Below are 17440 nucleotides of genomic sequence, written 5' to 3'. Positions count from 1 at the left end.
CTGCTGCAGTGCCCCATCAAAGCCCAGGACTTATCAGACCCCTTTTCATCAAGTCCTACTGTGCCTCTAGTCACAGGAAGGCACCCAGAAAAAAGGGATGTGATGTTCCATCCTGGGGAATGAAATCGCTCCCAGCGCTAGAGTGCTCTCGCCTACACTAGGTTGGAAATGCTCATTAGTATTGCAGAGGAGTTGCACACTGTTGCTTGTCGACCTCAGGTGTAAACGTAACATTGTAAACGTAAATCCAGGACACTCCAATTAGTATGATACGGTATGTTACGTTTCATATGGTATGTATTAATTTGTGGATGTCCATAGTTCTTTTCCTATGATATGTAAGGAATTACAATTGGTATGATATGTTACGAATGCAATTGCTGTGGCTAATGTTAGGGTTTAGTTCAGGGAATTTTAACAGGATCCGTCCCTTTTTTTCCATTTTCACCTGAAATGACTTACCCAAATCTAACTGCCTGTAGCTCAGGCATTGAAGCAATGATATGCATATTCTTGATACAATTTGAAAGGAAACACTTTGAAGTTTGTGAAAATGTGAAATGAATGTAAGAGAATATAACACATTAGATCTGTTAAAAGAAAATACAAAGAAAAAAACAATATATTTTTTTGTACCATCATCTTTGAAATGCAAGAGAAAGGCCTTAATGTATTATTCCAGTCCAGTTGCAATTTAGATTTTGGCCAATAGATGGAAGCAGTGTATGTGCACATTTTTTGACTGATCCAATGAATCATTGCATTTCTGTTCAAAATTTTGTATCAAGACTGACCATATGTGCCTAATTGGTTTATTAATAACTTTTCAAGTTCATAACTGTGCACTCTCCTCAAACAATAGCATGGTAGACTTTCACTGTAATAGTTACTGTAAATTGGACCGTGCAGTTAGATTAACAAGAATTGAAGCTTCATGCCAATATCAGATATGTCTATGTCCTGGGAGATATTCTTGTTACTTCCAGTCTCATGCTAATTGCATTAGCCTACGTTAGCTCAACCGTCCCATAGGGGACCCACCGATCCTGTAGATGTTAAAAACATTGGCATGTCTTCAGGAATATCTCCAAAGACCACTTACACAGGTGATGAAAGGGAGACCAATTTGCCTGACATTCATTTAATATGCGTGTCAATAATATAATTTAGCCTAATGTAACGGATGTGAAACGGCTAGCTTAGTTAGCGGTGCGCGCTAAATAGCGTTTCAATCGGTTACGTCACTTGCTCTGAGACCTTGAAGTAGTAGTTCCCCTTGCTCTGCAAGGGCCGCGGCTTTTGTGGAGCGATGGGTAACGATGCTTCGTGGGTGACTGTTGTTGATGTGTGCAGAAGGTCCCTGGTTCGCTGCGCGGCCCTTGCAGAGCAAGGGGAAACACTACTTCAAGGTCTCAGAGCAAGTGACGTAACCGATTGAAACGCTATTTAGCGCACACCGCTAACTAAGCTAGCCGTTTCACATCCGTTACATGGGCGAGGGTTTAAAATTATACTGTTACACTAACGCAATTTTTTCATGTAAACACATTTCATCTTCACCAGATAGTTTATAGATCTACCAGTAATTTGATATACCCTCAACTAGCCCACTTGAGAAGAGTAGATCAGATATTAGATGATACCATGGTATCTTGACTCTCTTTACGCCATGTGGATAAACTCTACACTGCGCCCGCGCGGTTTCTTCCCAGCCAACAAAGTCTGCAGTGGCGGGATGGGGAGGATGATGTTATAATTCAACGTTAGATCAAGTTTGATCAACGTCCCCCTGCTGGCCCAATTGGATGATCCTTATTCACAATAAAATCCGCTTCTCGCTCCACCATCTTTGAGATAAGTCTTTGCCTTTTCCCCTCTCAACAGCATAAGATTCGCTTTGCTGCAGTTCCGCTCGCATCTTAACGTACCTGTAGTATATCATTGGTAGTACACAGTGAGAGCTGCTTACACGTCTGGCGGATTTTCTGCGCGCATAGGTTTGTGTACATGGTTTTCCTATATCAGATTCGTTTGAGGAGTTAAATTCAGAGCCCGGAGAAAATGAGGCATCGCGTAATAGCCATTGTCCTTTTTTTGTTGTGGCTTTTTGGGAAATCGCATGGAGCGTTTCCAAACCAGATAAATATAGGTAAGTTATATTTGAAATAGCATAACTAACATGTTTTTTCTTTAGCCTGAACATAAAACGAGATCAATGTACATAAAGACAGTGTTGTGTGGTGTTGACTTCATTTTATATTTGCATAATTCATTGTCAAGTTGATCAGTAATAGCCTACACTAACGACAGGTAGGGTAATAGCCACCTAAGAGAAACACCGCTTTAGAGTGGGGGAGGGTGAAAATGGCACAAAGTTGCTCATAGCCTATTTAAGTACTGTATCTTCCTACAGAACTTTCCACGACTGCAATGGATAGTGTAGATAATACATTAACAAGTTAATCTATGTATAATTAAATAGGTGGTGTTTATTCTAGATAAAGTAAGGGTCATCCAGTTAGTTATGTGATGCGTAAAATTGGACGGATGATTTATAAAGACTGATATTGACGTCATACTGTATTTTCATGAACCATTATAAGAGCAACTAGGCAATGAAAAGTGACATTCTTCGTAATCTCCTATTCTCTTTCTTCTATAGGTGGTCTCTTTATGCGCTCCACAGTGCAGGAGCACAGCGCTTTCAGATTCGCTGTCCAGCTGTATAATACCAATCAAAATGTGACGGAAAAACCTTTCCATCTCAATTACAATGTAGACAATCTCGAATCCTCGAACAGCTTCTCCGTCACACATGCTTGTGAGTACCACGATACTAAATTATGGCAATGTATTTCATTCAACAACTACCAAAACCGCCCCCCCCCTCCTCAAAATTCATGAGAAAATATTGTAGCCCAACAGTACACCCACTCACATAGAAACATTATAAAGCTGTTGTGTCAATGCAGCTTCTTTTAAACTGGGTTGATTCAAGATTGAGAATAAAACAAATATATAGTTTAACTGTTAATTATTTCCTTTCTGGATATAATATCTTCCTTTGTATACAAAACACTTTTTCACACCACTATGATTGTGAATAGAGCTTGAGTTGTTTAGGAGGATACCATAGAATAGATGATTCTATAGAAATACTGTTGTGTGTAGGTGTGGAGTAAGTTTGACTATACAAGCCCCAGTTTATTTTTAGATGAAGCCATTGATATTTCAAATAGGTGGTTGTTGCCTAATAATCCAAATGACAGATTCAGTTCTCTGTTATATCACTGCTTTTTGTAAAACACACTGTAGCAGACAGATGTACACTAGTGTATACAATAATAGCATTTGACATTTTTTTCAGGGTTAAGGAGGTTAGGGTGTGTAATGTGTAATGTATACGTAATGTATACGATGAAGCACAGTAAACTTGTCATGTCTGTCTATAGCTGAGATAATGGCTATAAACAATGGCATGGCAATGTCGCGGTCATCATATGTAGGAAATGCTACTCCTTCCATGGATACAATTCAACAGAGGTGGCTGTTGTTCTGTTGAAAAGCTGTAATGCTAATATTGATCTGGTATGACAATTCCACAGCATCTCCATGCCCTGGGTGTAAAACATTGTTCGTTTATGGCACTTGACAGTGTTGTCTTCTCTTTTAGTTGCTGCTCACTTGAGGCACTATTGTAAGATCCCAGCGATAGGTCTGTAATGAGGGTGCACATGGATAAGCCTGCAGTGTATCCCAGTGTTGGTCTTTATTTAACCCCCCTATATCTGGTTGCATCATTTTGCTAGAGCCTATGCTGCAAGTTGCTGGATTTACGATGTATCAAAATCCATTTGCTGTGACTGTGATAAAATAATTTTGTTAAAATAATTTTCCTCTCTTAGATTTGTAGTATGAATTCTCATGAATTACTGGAACAGACTATTTCATTTGATTGCCATGGGAGATATAGACCTTTAATTGGAGCGGATGGGTTTTAGTTATTTCAGGATTCATGAAATGCCTCCAGATGCTCTATTATAGTGATCAATCTGACAGAATATGGGTATGTCACATGACTGACATGCAAGTATGAGCACATTTCAGTAGCATATTCCACTGTGATTAGATACAGTATTGCCGTTTCTAGTGTGAATATTTATCTCTTCAGTTCATAGAGGAGCCAATGCCAACATCAGTTTGAAGCTACATAGCTACCCCAGGATACAATGTTTTTGCTTTGGCATGGAACCTTCTTTGATGAGAAACCAGACATGGTGTCCTTCATTTACGGTATCTGCACCCTGCAGTTCAGTTCAGTATTGCATTGTTTATGGAAGACAGTCAGCTATGGATAGCGTTTCTTTTCTTTTTACCTGAAAATAAATATATTTATCGGTTTGCTTATTTAATATTCAACATGTTAGAGCTGGGAGTGTATTGGAATGTCAGGTCTTGGTATTTGTTTTTGTTGAAGGGCAATGGGACCCTCTGGTTCATTCAATATGAGAATGGTTGTAGACAGTGAGCAGGCTCCCAAAGTCTTGCTGACTACCTCCCACAGCACTGGATGCATCTGAGTGTCAGAAGCACTCGTTTGGCACGCCAACTTCTCTCTAACTGTACTTCTCTAAGGATCAGTCAGACTATTCAAATCTGTGTCAGCAAACAGAATTAGCTGCTCAGATGGTTGTGTATCTCAATCAAGAGAAAAAAGAGGAGGAAATCTGGAGCTTGCTTGATGCCTTTGGGGGGGCTTGTCTATAAAAATACAAAACCACCTCTCTCATTGTAATGGTTTTGTAGAGTTACAAATGGACATTTGTCCTTCTGTGTGATTTTTGTGTTTTGTTTTCCCCAATAGTATTGCAGTATTTCCATGCTGAATCATAGTGATCTTAGTTTTTGGAAACCGTGTCTGTTATAAGCATGACACAGAAGAAAATCAGAAATGAATATCAGTCAGACTTCCACGAAGCCTTCATAAAGCATTCATAACACCCAGTGCCAAGATATAATGGTATTCTGTTTGTCACTTCCTCTTTGAAGTTGACATCAGAAGAAGAAGGGGGAGAGTAGCCAACATGGATTACCTTTGACTTAGACCAGAGAGGCTACAAAGCCTGACTTTTCAATGTGCAGCACTTCTATAATATTCATTTTCACATTTATTAAATTAGATCATTCATTGCATCTATTTAGCATCAGTGGGCAATTTTTGTCCATTAACATTATTGGACAATAACACAATAATTAATTACTCACCAATTTTACTGTCAGATGAAATGACCAAATGGATGATATGTATGTACACTGAACAAAAATATAAATGCAACATGTAACATTTTGGTTCCATATCCCAGAAATGTTCCATACGCACAAAAAGCTATTTTCTCTCCAATTTTGTGGACAAATTTGTGTTCATCCCTGTTAGTGAGCATTTCTCCTTTGCCAAGATAATCCATCCACCTGACAGGTGTGGCATATTAAGAAGCTGATTAAACAGCATGACCATTACACAAGTGCATCTTGTGCTGGGGACAATAAAAGACCAAATCAAATTTTATTGGTCACATACACATGGTTATCAGATGTTATTGCGAGTGTAGCAAAATGCTTATGCTTCTAGATCTGACAGTGCAGCAGTATCTAACATGTAATATCTAACAATTCTACAACAAAACCTAAGACAATCTATTAAAGGAATGGGATGAGAATATATAAGTATAAAATATATGGATGAGCAGTGACAGAGCGGCTGAGATAGTAAAGAATAGATAGTGAATGATACAGTATACATCATATACATATGAGATGAGTAATGTGAGATATGTAAACATTCTTAAAGTGGAATTAATAAAGTGACCAGTGTTCCATTTATTAAAGTGGCCAATGATATCAAGTCTGTAGGTAGGCAGCCACTTCTCTGTGCTAGTGGTGGCTGTTTAACAATCTGAATACCTTGAGATAGAAGCTGTTTTTCAATCTCTCTGTCCCAGCTTTGATGCACCTGTACTGATCTTGCCTTCTGGATGGAAGTGGGGTGAACAGGCAGTGGCTCGGGTGGTTATTGTCCTTGATGATCATATTTGCCTTCCTGTGACATCGGGTGTTGTAGGTGTCCTGGAGGGCAGGTAGATTGCCCCCAGTGATGCGTTGTGCAGACCGCACCACCCTCTGGAGGGCCTTGTGGTTGTGGGCGGTGCAGTTGCCGTACCAGGCGGTGATACAGAGTGACAGGACGCTCTCAATTGTACACCTGTAAAAGTTAGTGAGGGTTTTCGGTGACAAGCCACATTTTTTAAGCCTCCTGAGATTGAGGAGGCACTGTTGCGCCTTATTCATCACATTGTCTGTGTGCATGGACCATTTCAGTTTGTGATATGCAACTTCTCCACTGCTGTCCCGTCGATGTGGATATGTGGGTGCTCCCTTTGCTGTTTCCTGAAGTCCACGATCATCTCTTTTTTTTGCTGACATTGAGAGAGAGGTTGTTTTCCTGACACCACACTTCGAGGGCACCCAACTTCTCGCTGTAGACTGTCTCGTCATTGTTGGTAATCTGTTGTGTTGTCTGCAAATTTGATGATTGAGTTGGAGGTGCGCATAAGGTGCGCATGGTCACACAGTCGTGGGTGAACACAGAGTACAGGAGGGAGGGGACTGAGAACACACCCTTGTGGGGCCCCAGTGTTGGGGATCAGCGGAGTGGAGATGTTGTTTCCTACCTTCACCACCTGGGGGCGGCCCGTCAGGACATCCAGGACCCAGTTGCCCAGGACGGGGTCGAGACCCAGGGTCTCAAGCTTAATGATGTTTTTGGAGGGTACTATGGTGTTAAATGCTGAGCTATAGTCAATTAACAGAATTCTTACATAGGTATTCCTTTTGTCCAGATGGGATAGGGCAGTATGCCGTGTGATGGCGATTGCATCATCTGTGGACCTTTTGGTGTGGTAAGCAAATTGAAATGGGTCTAGGGTGACAGGTAAGGTGGAGGTGATATGATCCTTGACTAGTCTCTCAAAGCACATCATGATGACAGAAGTGAGTGCTACAGGGCGATAGTAATTTAGTTCAGTTACCTTAGCTTTCTTGGGAACAGGATCAATGGTGGTCCTCTTGAAGCATGTGGGGACAGAAGACTGGGATAGAGATTGATTGAATATGTCCGTAAACACGTTAGCCAGCTGGTCTGCGCATGCTCTGAGGACGTAGCAAGGGATGCTGTCTGGGCTGGCAGCCAAGCGAGGGTTAACACGTTAAAATGTTTTACTCACGTCAGCCACGGAGAAGGAGAGCCCACAGGCTTTGGTAGCGGGCTGCGTCGGTGGCACTGAATTGTCCTCAAAGTACCCAAAGAAGTTGTTTAATTTGTCTGGATGCAAGATGTCGATGTCCGCGAAGAGGCTGGTAATCTTTTTGTAATCCGTGATTGTCTGTAGACCCTGCCACATATGTCTCGTGTTTGAGCCGTTGCATTGCGACCACTTTGTCTCTATACTGACACTCTGCTTGTTTGATTGCCTCACGGAGGGAATAACTTGACTGTTTGTATTTGGTCATATTTCCAGTCGCCTTGCCATAATTAAATGTGGTGGTACATGCTTTCAGTTTTGCACGAATGCTGCCATTAATCCACAGTTTCTGGTTAGGGAAGGTTTTAATAGTCACAGTGGGTACAACATCTCCTATACACTTCCTTATAAACTCTCTCACTGAGTCAGCGTATGCGTCAATGTTATTATCTGAGGCTACCCGGAACATATCCCAGTCCACGTGATTGAAGCAATCTTGAAGCGTGGAAACCGATTGGTCAGACCAGCTTTGGATAAACCTAAGCACGGGCGCTTCCTGTTTTAGTTTCTGCCTATAGGAGGGGAGCAACAAAATGGAGTCATGGTCAGATTTGCCAAAAGGAGGGCGGGGGAGGCCATTGTATGCATCGCGGAAGTGGTTGAGTGTGTTACTCGCTCGTGTACTGCAATCGATATGCTGATAGAGTTTAGGTAGCCTTGTTCTCAGATTAGCTTTGTTAAAATCCCCAGCTACAATACATGTAGCCTCAGGATAGATAGTTTCCAGTTTGCATAAAGTCCAGTGAAGTTCCTTGATGGCTGTTTTGGTATCCGCTTGCGGGGGGATATACATGGCTGTGACTATAACCGAGGAGAGTTCTCTTGGGAGATAATACGGTCGGCATTTGATTGTGAGGAATTCTAGGTCAGGTGAACAAAAGGACATGGGTTCCTGCGTGCAATGAACGCAAGAGAAGTGACACAATTTCACCTGGTTAATATTGCCTGCTAACCTGGATTTATTTTAGCTAAATATGTGGGTTTAAAAATATATACTTCTGTGTATTGATTTTAAGAAAGGCATTGGTGTTTATGGTTAGGTACAGTCGTGCAACAATTGTGCTTTTTCCGCAAATGCGCTTTTGTTAAATCATCCCCCGTTTGGCAAAGTTGGCTGTCTTTGTTAGGAAGAAATAGTCTTCACACAGTTCGCAACGAGCCAGGCGGCCCAAACTGCTGCATATACCCTGACTCTGTTGCAAGAGAAGTGACACAATTTGCCGAGTTAAAACAAATTCATGTTAGCAGGCAATATTAACTAAATATGCAGGTTAAAAATATATACTTGTGTATTGATTTTAAGAAAGGCATTGATGTTTATGGTTAGGAACATGTTGGAGCAACGACAGTCCTTTTTCGCGAATGCGCACCGCATTGATTATATGCAATGCAGGACACGCTAGATAAACTAGTAATATCATCAACCATGTGTAGTTAACTAGTGATTATGATTGATTGATTGTTTTTTATAAGATAAGTTTAATGTTAGCTAGCAACTTACCTTGGATTCTTACTGCATTCGCGTAACAGGCAGGCTCCTCGTGGAGTGCAATGAGAGGCAGGTGGTTAGAGCGTTGGACTAGTTAACTGTAAGGTTGCAAGATTGAATCCCCGAGCTGACAAGATAAAAATCTGTCGTTCTGCTCCTGAACAAGGAAACAGTTAACCCACCGTTCCTAGGCCGTCATTGAAAGTAAGAATGTGTTCTTAACTGACTTGCCTAGTTAAATAAAGGTGTAAATGTCACGTCTAATCAAGGTGGGTGGAATCAGGCGCAGAGAGCAGATAGCGATAATAAAGTTTATTCTCCGGTGAACAAAATAAACACGGTCAACCCAAATACACACAGGGTGAAATTATCCAACACAGGATAACAGACTAACCGGAGAATAAGAAACACAATAACACCAACAGACGAAATGAATGACAAAATAAACAATCCCGCACAAAACAAGGGCGGGACAACCTACATTATATACAGACACTAATTAACTAAACAACACACAGGTGAAAACAATCAGACAAAACCAACAGATACACGAAAAGGGATCGGTAGTGGATAGTAGGACGGTGACGACGACCGCCGAGCACCGCCTGAACGGGCAGGAGAGCCAACCTCGGCGGAAGTCGTGACAGTAAATAAATAAATAAATCGGCCAAAATCAGTGTCCAAAAATACCGATTTCCGATTGCTAGAAAAACTTGAAATCGGCCCTAATTAATCGTCCATTCCGATTAATTGGTCAACCTCTAGTGCAGACAAAGGATCCGCTTTGGGAATGTCGTATTCCTGGTCGTAGTGCTGGTTGTGCTGGTAAGTTGATGTCTCTGATATCCAATAGTTCTTCCCGGTTGTATGTAATAACACTTAAGGTTTTCTGGGCTAACAATGTAAGAAATAATACATGAGAAACTAAATACTGCACAGTTTCCTAAGGACTAGAAGAGAAGCTGCCATCTCTATCGGCGCCATCTTGCTCAGTAAAAATGTGCCGTTTTGTCACAAGCAGCAGAGTTACCACTGCTGCTGAGGATAAGTTCATTAGACTTACCAGCCTCAGATATTGCAGCCAAATAAATGCTTCACAGAGTTCAAGTAACAGACACATCTCAACATCAACTGTTCAGAGGAGACTGCGTGAATCAGGCCTTAATGGTCTAATTGCTGCAAAGAAACCATTACTAAAGGGACTAATAATAAGAAGAGACTTGCTTGGGACAAGAAACACGAGCAATGGAAGGACTGGTGGAAATCTGTCATCTGGTTTGATGAGTCCAAATATGAGATTTTTGGTTCCAACCGCCGTGTCTTTGTGAGACGCGGAGTACGTGAATGGATGATCTCTGCATGTGTGGTTCTCACTGTGAAGCAAAGAGGAGGAGGTGTGATGGTGTGGGGGTGCTTTGCTGGTGACACTGTCAGTGATTTATTTAGAATTCCAGGCACACTTGACCAGCATGGCTACCACAGCATTCTGCAGTATGCCATCCCATACTGTTTGCTCTTAGTGGGACTATCATTTGTTTATCAACAGGACAATGACCCAAAATAGACCTCCAGGCTGTGTAAGGGCTATTTGACCAAGAAGGAGAGTGATGGAGTGCTGCATCAGATGACCTGGCCTCCACAATCACCTGACCTCAAACCAATTGAGATGGTTTGGGATGAGTTGGACTGCAGAGTGAAGGAAAAGCAGCCAGCAAGTGCTCAGCATATGTTGCAACTTCTTCTCTCAACCAGGTGAAGCTGGTTGAGAGAATGTGAGAGTGTGAAAAGCTGTCATCAAGGTAAAGGGTGGCTACTTTGAAGGATCTAAAATCAAAAATATATTTTGATTTGTTTAACAGTTTTTTGGTTACTACATAATTTCATATATTTTTTTATTTCATAGTTCTGATGTCTTCACTATTATTCTACAATGTAGAAAATAGTCAAAGTAAAGGAACACCCTTGAATGAGTCGGTGTGTCAGAACTTTTGACTGGTTCTGTATGTGTGTATGTTCTTTCATCTCAGAAGATACTCTTTATTCTCTCAGCCTCACTCCATAACCCTTTAATGTGGGATTTTACATGGGTCTGCTGCTACTCATTCTTTAATGCATTCTCATGCTTCCTCAAAACACCTGCATAACAGATGGATATTCAGTTTGAAGATGGAACATAGCAGATGTCTCCCACTTAACAAAAAAATCTGTTTTATTTTTCTTCTATTTATGAGACCTGGAACATATAAGACAGGATCGTCTGTAACATAAGGATGTCAACAGTGGGACAATGCTAACAATATATTCAACTGAGCTGGTAGAAAAGGAGTTGCATTATTTAAATGCTTTTCAAATAGTTTTTCTCTACTGAGAGAAGTCATATGGTGTCTCACTATACAGAGTGCTATAATAGCTTGTTTTTTAGATGTTATTCTTTTGTAAATGACACGTTTTGGGATTTTTTGTTGTTGTGTCTGTGGAGACTTTGCATCTTTAACAAATGCCCATTCATCTACAAAGGGTTAAACCAATGTCTTTGAATCACATGATCGAATCAGGCGATCAATTACATAGATGGTAGGGTGTCATAACATGTGTAAATGATTTATCGATTAGGAGCCACTTGTAAGAATTGCCAGTCAGATTAGAATAACGTCCGTCGCTCTATAGCTCTCCCCTGGTTGGGTCAGGATGTAATGATAGTCACACATCCCCATCGGCCATGTTATTGCCTGGGAGGATCAATAGGCTGAAGGCCACAGGACAGGACAGTGCTTCACTGTGGTGAAGACTATGGAGAGATCAGCTCTCATGGCCCATATCTTTCTCTCAATATTTCCTGATATGTGACAGAACAGAATTCATTTCACCAGAGCTTTCTATTACTTCAAAGAGTGTAGACTTCTAGGAAAAATATAAGCCCCTGAGAGCTTGACACATATGGCTGTATGGTACACAACCAACACACATACATTTACAAATATACACACACTTAACTGACTATCACTGTGCAATATGAAATAAATATATTGTTTTGGTATTTTTCATAGTAATATTGTCTGTGCAGTGAAAAGTAGGGAGGTGGAGGGAGACAGGCGTATGCCAAAACATTGGCCTTAGGGTCCGCTGACTATATCATGCTAGTCAATGAGGAGGTGAACTGAGTCATACTGGGATGATGTGCTGTGATGAGGAGGGTGGACAGGACAGTGGAGAGAATCACCACCGAGCTCCTCCATCTCACCATGTATTAAACCCATCATCATGCTGCAATAGTGGAAGTCTAGGCTAGCACCAGTGACCTGTGACTGTGACAAGCTGATATCTTCAGATAATGTTCAAATACTTTACATGGCTGTCTGTGCATCTGACCCTAAAAGGAGGAATAGTCCCAAACTGCTCAGTGAACATACAGTATAACCACAGGAAAAAAGCCCCACCATGCATCTGTTAGAACTTACTCCATGCCCCATATCTGAAGTAAAAGCCCCACCATGCATCTTTTAGAACTTACTCCATGCCCCATATCTGAAGTAAAAGCCCCACCATGCATCTTTTAGAACTTACTCCATGCCCCATATCTGAAGTAAAAGCCCCACCATGCATCTTTTAGAACTTACTCCATGCCCCATATCTGAAGTAAAAGCCCCACCATGCATCTTTTAGAACTTACTCCATGCCCCATATCTGAAGTAAAAGCCCCACCATGCATCTTTTAGAACTTACTCCATGCCCCATATCTGAAGTAAAAGCCCCACCATGCATCTTTTAGAACTTACTCCATGCCCCATATCTGAAGTAAAAGCCCCACCATGCATCTTTTAGAACTTACTCCATGCCCCATATCTGAAGTAAAAGCCCCACCATGCATCTTTTAGAACTTACTCCATGCCCCATATCTGAAGTAAAAGCCCCACCATGCATCTTTTAGAACTTACTCCATGCCCCATATCTGAAGTAAAAGCCCCACCATGCATCTTTTAGAACTTACTCCATGCCCCATATCTGAAGTAAAAGCCCCACCATGCATCTTTTAGAACTTACTCCATGCCCCATATCTGAAGTAAAAGCCCCACCATGCATCTTTTAGAACTTACTCCATGCCCCATATCTGAAGTAAAAGCCCCACCATGCATCTTTTAGAACTTACTCCATGCCCCATATCTGAAGTAAAAGCCCCACCATGCATCTTTTAGAACTTACTCCATGCCCCATATCTGAAGTAAAAGCCCCACCATGCATCTTTTAGAACTTACTCCATGCCCCATATCTGAAGTAAAAGCAGCAGGGTCATCTCTGAAGTAAAAGCACCACAATTTCTCCAGAGATTTACTTCTATTTTATTCACATGTTATTATATCAGTATATTATTTATATAGCGTTGAAAAGCAGCTCCTAATCTCTCCCTGCCCTTCATATGACTCAACCTGCACAGTGCTATTGAAGCACCGGAAAGCTCTACCACAGTACATACAGCACTGAGCAGTCCCGCTGATGCACCACTACCAGCAGCACCATCTGAGTGCCATCTGATCTGGGTTATAATGAACAACATTACATCGGACTTATGATTATTGGCTGAAACAACATCAGGGATTTGATTAGAAGTCAGGGGGGTGTTGGACGGAGCGCCGAGAGTGATCTGCTCACAATTCCTTTGGAATTAGACTGCCCCTTCTAAACCACCTTTGGGTCAGACTGTGGATAATTCCAAAATAGGCCATTCCAAGAGAGTAACTATGTTACTCATCCACTCAGAAGTAATGTTCACTGTTAGTTACATGCGCTGAGCAATATTTCAGCCAAAATCAAAGGCATGCAATTGATTTACCTTTGAGAACTTCATAGAGAATTCCTCTCATGATGACCATGTTTGAAGCGAACCTTTCCTGATCAGTGGCCATATGGTTTTGTCGCTAGCTGAGCTTCAATAGTCTATGGGCATAGCTCCAGGACAATAACTTAGCTCTAGGGTCATGTTTGAACGTGGAGTTATGTGGAGGTTTTCTTGGAAGGGGACACCAAGGATGAGAGAGAGACTAGTGGAGGTGTAAACTGATGTACTGATAAAACACCTTTGGTGCTGTTAACACTACAACCCATTGTGGAGAAGAAGGAATGTTCCGCACTTTTTGTTCATTCAGGGGAACATTTCTTAGTGTTTTGTTAATCCTTAACTGTGTGTGTGATATTTATTCATTCTTAGAGGATGAAGGGACAATTTGCAGTCTTCCATCTACACTCTTAGAGAAAAAAGTTATATCTAGAACCTAAAATGTTTTTTCAGCTGTCACATTAGGAGAACCCTTTGAAGAACATTTTTGTTCCAGGGAGAACCCTTTTTGGTTCCATGTAGGACCCTTTCCATTCTACATAGAACCAAAAAGGATTGTCCCTCGTACCAAAAGGGTTCTCCTAAGGGGACTGCCGAAAACCCTTTTGGAGCCCTTTTTTCTAAGAGCGTAGTGGAGAATAGATGGTAATGAGATACAGCTCAATCCATTCTGTTCACTGGAGGGCAAATTCAACAAACTGCATATTTAATACCAATATCAAAAGACACACTTAGAGTGAACTTGAACATGGAGGCTGCTGTCAAAGATATATTTGTATTTTGAAATATATAATGTTTGATGCTAAACAGCAGTTTGGTGGTCTTGTTATTCCATTTAAAACATCCGACCTCCAGCCTAGGTGTGCTGTTGACCAGAGATGATCTCATATCTCCACTCAGAGTTATTCTAGCTTGCCTATTTATCTATCGTTGGGATCTTTCATTGCAGCAATTGCTGTTTGTCCCAGAAAAAGCAGGAACCCATGGAAACACTTATTCCCTGCAGCAGCATGCCCTATATAAGATATAGATCAGACATACCAGGGGTAATGATGGGACAACTGCATTCAAATTCATTTTACAATATGGCATAGAGAGCACAGTATCCGCAGTGCCTATTTTACCAATAGAATGGTTTGGAGGAAAATTGTACGTCTTCAATCTAATGTCAATTATTCTCCCAGCTCCGTGAGAGCACAGGTGGACCAGGTAGTCCCATTGCTACTCTGAGTGCTGCTCATTTATAAAGGCAACCTCGCGAATGACGGCCCAGCACAGGGGACCAGTGTTGACAAATATGTTGACCCCAGAGATGAGCAGCTTCCATAGAATGTCTGTCTGTCTCACCTAGAACCAGACTAATTTAGGATATGATCTGGTGGCAGAGTAGGACATGTATTTACAGAGAGCCGATAATAATGTTAGGATATATTATTAATTTGATTTAATCCGAGCCGGGTCAGAGTGCTGGAACCTACTGTAAAACGTAATTATCTCTATAGCTAGAAACTTCCACCCACAACAGTATCATATCATGATCATTGACTCTCAATCTGATGTGTGATAAACACTAATAATATTAGTATTATTACATGCTTGTATTGGAAATGGTCAAGAATTTGTCCTTGTGGAATGACTGAGTTCTGAGATTTTTGACAATTGACCCAGTGGATAAAGATGGATCAAATTAAATTCCCTTGAAGGCACAGGCGTATGTATGGAGAGTAATGTGACAGTATGCCTCTGTTCTTTTGTTTAATTTGAAAGTCGAAAGTGTACCCTCTGGATTTGTGGAGCACTCGGACAGAATGAGAAACTTTCCCAAAGTGTGTCATTTTTGTTATAATGTACTGACAAAAAAAACACAGTCTTGTCAGTTTGGATATCTTGCCCCAGGTTGACAAGCAGTCATCTTCAGTTTTGTCGTGGGGTTATCATTTGGTAGCATGACATAAATACAAGAGCTTTAAAAAATCAGAACAATCTGTTCTGACTGAAAATCATTTTGTGGAACACAGGATGTCTCTTTATAATCATTGTGTCTGAGCAAACATCAATCTTCAGCAGTGGACAGACACTATGTTTACCCTCTTGTGTTTATTTCCCAAGCAGTGAGCATATTCAAATGATTTTGAGTCCTTCCAGGAATGCCTTGCAAGACAATCCAAATAGGTTTCTACAGTTTGTTCAAATCTTCACTATGGACACATGCTGTGCTTGTGACCTTCACTTTGAGTTTCACTTTGAGACTGCAGCATAAGTATTGTGTTATGAAAGATTTTCTGCTCTTTGTGTGCTCCCGCACATTGGCTAACCGGGCTATCTGCATTGTGTCTCGCCACCCACCAACCCCTCTTTTGCGCTACTGCTACTCTCTGTTCATCATATATGCAAAGCCACTTTAACCATATATACATGTAAATACTACCTCAATAAGCCTGACTAACAGGTGTCTGTATATAGCCTCGCTACTGTTATTTTCAAATGTCTTTTTACTGTTGTTTTATTTCTTTACTTACCTACACACACACACACACACACACACACATACTTTTTTCTCCGCACTATTGGTTAGAGCCTGTAAGTAAGCATTTCACTGTAAGGTCTACACCTGTTGTATTCGGCGCACGTGACAAATTTACTTTGATTTGATTTGATTTAGCGGAAACAACATTTTCTGGTCATTAGTGCAACGACCTCTCCTTGACTTTATACTCTGTGTTTATCCATAACCATGGTTTGCACTACTCTGCCATCATTGCCTGTGGGTCATTGGAGACAGGAAATATTGACGCTGGCTTCCAGTACTACATACACCCACCCGCAAATACCAGAGGTAGATCTAGCACCATGAATCACAGACAGTAGCTAGGTTTCCATCCAATTGGCGAAAGATTTTCATGCAATATTCTAAAATCCCCCACAAAAACAATATATACATTTTCACACCAGAGATGTCTCCATCAAATTGTCTTGTTGCAGATAAAAGGTTGTGCATTATGACATACCATTTGCAGTTAAGTTCCCATGTACCGAATAAAATATACAAGTTCAATGGGTTTCCATCGCATTTTCCACTGTACTGAAGGTTTTCTCACAAAATGTTTTACTTTATATAGCGAGTGTGCCCACTCTGGTATAGGCTCGTGTGTATAGCCTACATCATGATATTATTATTATGGACAAAAGAGCAAACTCATTTTTATTTGTCAAATGGCAGCCAAGCATCGATTATCATGTCACCAGAATAAGACCCTCGATATTTATTGGAAAGTAGCATCAAGCTCATCACCTTGCACTTTCACCACCCTGTGAAGTTCATCATAATTGATTTAATCTGTAGCCTAATAAACTGCATGCTTTCCCGAAGTGTTGTAGTGGGATGACCACACAAAATGCCATAGCATAACTCAAAGTTTACTTCGATATGATGGTTATTATATCAATATTTGCGCATACATCGACAATTCTTGCATAATTAATTTTACCGACACAAAAAGTCCCACCTTGTCTAGCGGATTTTGTTATTACATGTTTTTATCCGACACGTACTTTACTCGCATAAAAAGGATGGAAACCTGGTTACTGACTTGCATAATAACAACCATAGAGAGTGATTTTCACATATACAGTACACTGAGAACACCAAACATTGGGAACACCTTCCTAATGTTGACTTGCACTCCCGTTCAAAGGCACTTACATGTTTTATCTTGCCCATTCACCCTCTGAATGGCTCACATACACAATCCTTGTCTCAAT

At 41.0% G+C, this 17440-nt stretch overlaps 1 protein-coding gene across 5 annotated transcripts in view; it reads left to right on the top strand.

Moving 5' to 3' along the window:
• Nucleotides 1-1742: 1742 nt before the first annotated feature.
• Nucleotides 1743-17440, top strand: part of LOC124009508 (glutamate receptor 3) — a 119057-nt gene continuing 103359 nt past the window's right edge. For 2 of the 5 annotated variants that reach the window (XR_006834303.1, XM_046321380.1), the window contains exons 1-2: nucleotides 1743-2149; nucleotides 2663-2821. Coding sequence is in view for 4 of the 5 variants with exons in the window: in XM_046321380.1 (XP_046177336.1) it covers nucleotides 2062-2149; nucleotides 2663-2821 (247 nt within the window). In the remaining variant the exon portion in view is untranslated. The remainder of the gene's footprint in view (nucleotides 2150-2662; nucleotides 2822-17440) is intronic. The other 3 variants (XM_046321372.1, XM_046321362.1, XM_046321354.1) reach the window with 3 other exon arrangements.

This window comes from Oncorhynchus gorbuscha, linkage group LG02, assembly GCF_021184085.1.
Source record: "Oncorhynchus gorbuscha isolate QuinsamMale2020 ecotype Even-year linkage group LG02, OgorEven_v1.0, whole genome shotgun sequence".
NCBI lineage: Eukaryota > Metazoa > Chordata > Actinopteri > Salmoniformes > Salmonidae > Oncorhynchus > Oncorhynchus gorbuscha.
The sequence above is the reverse complement of the archived record's forward strand: the minus strand, read 5'-3'. Positions and strand labels throughout refer to the sequence as shown.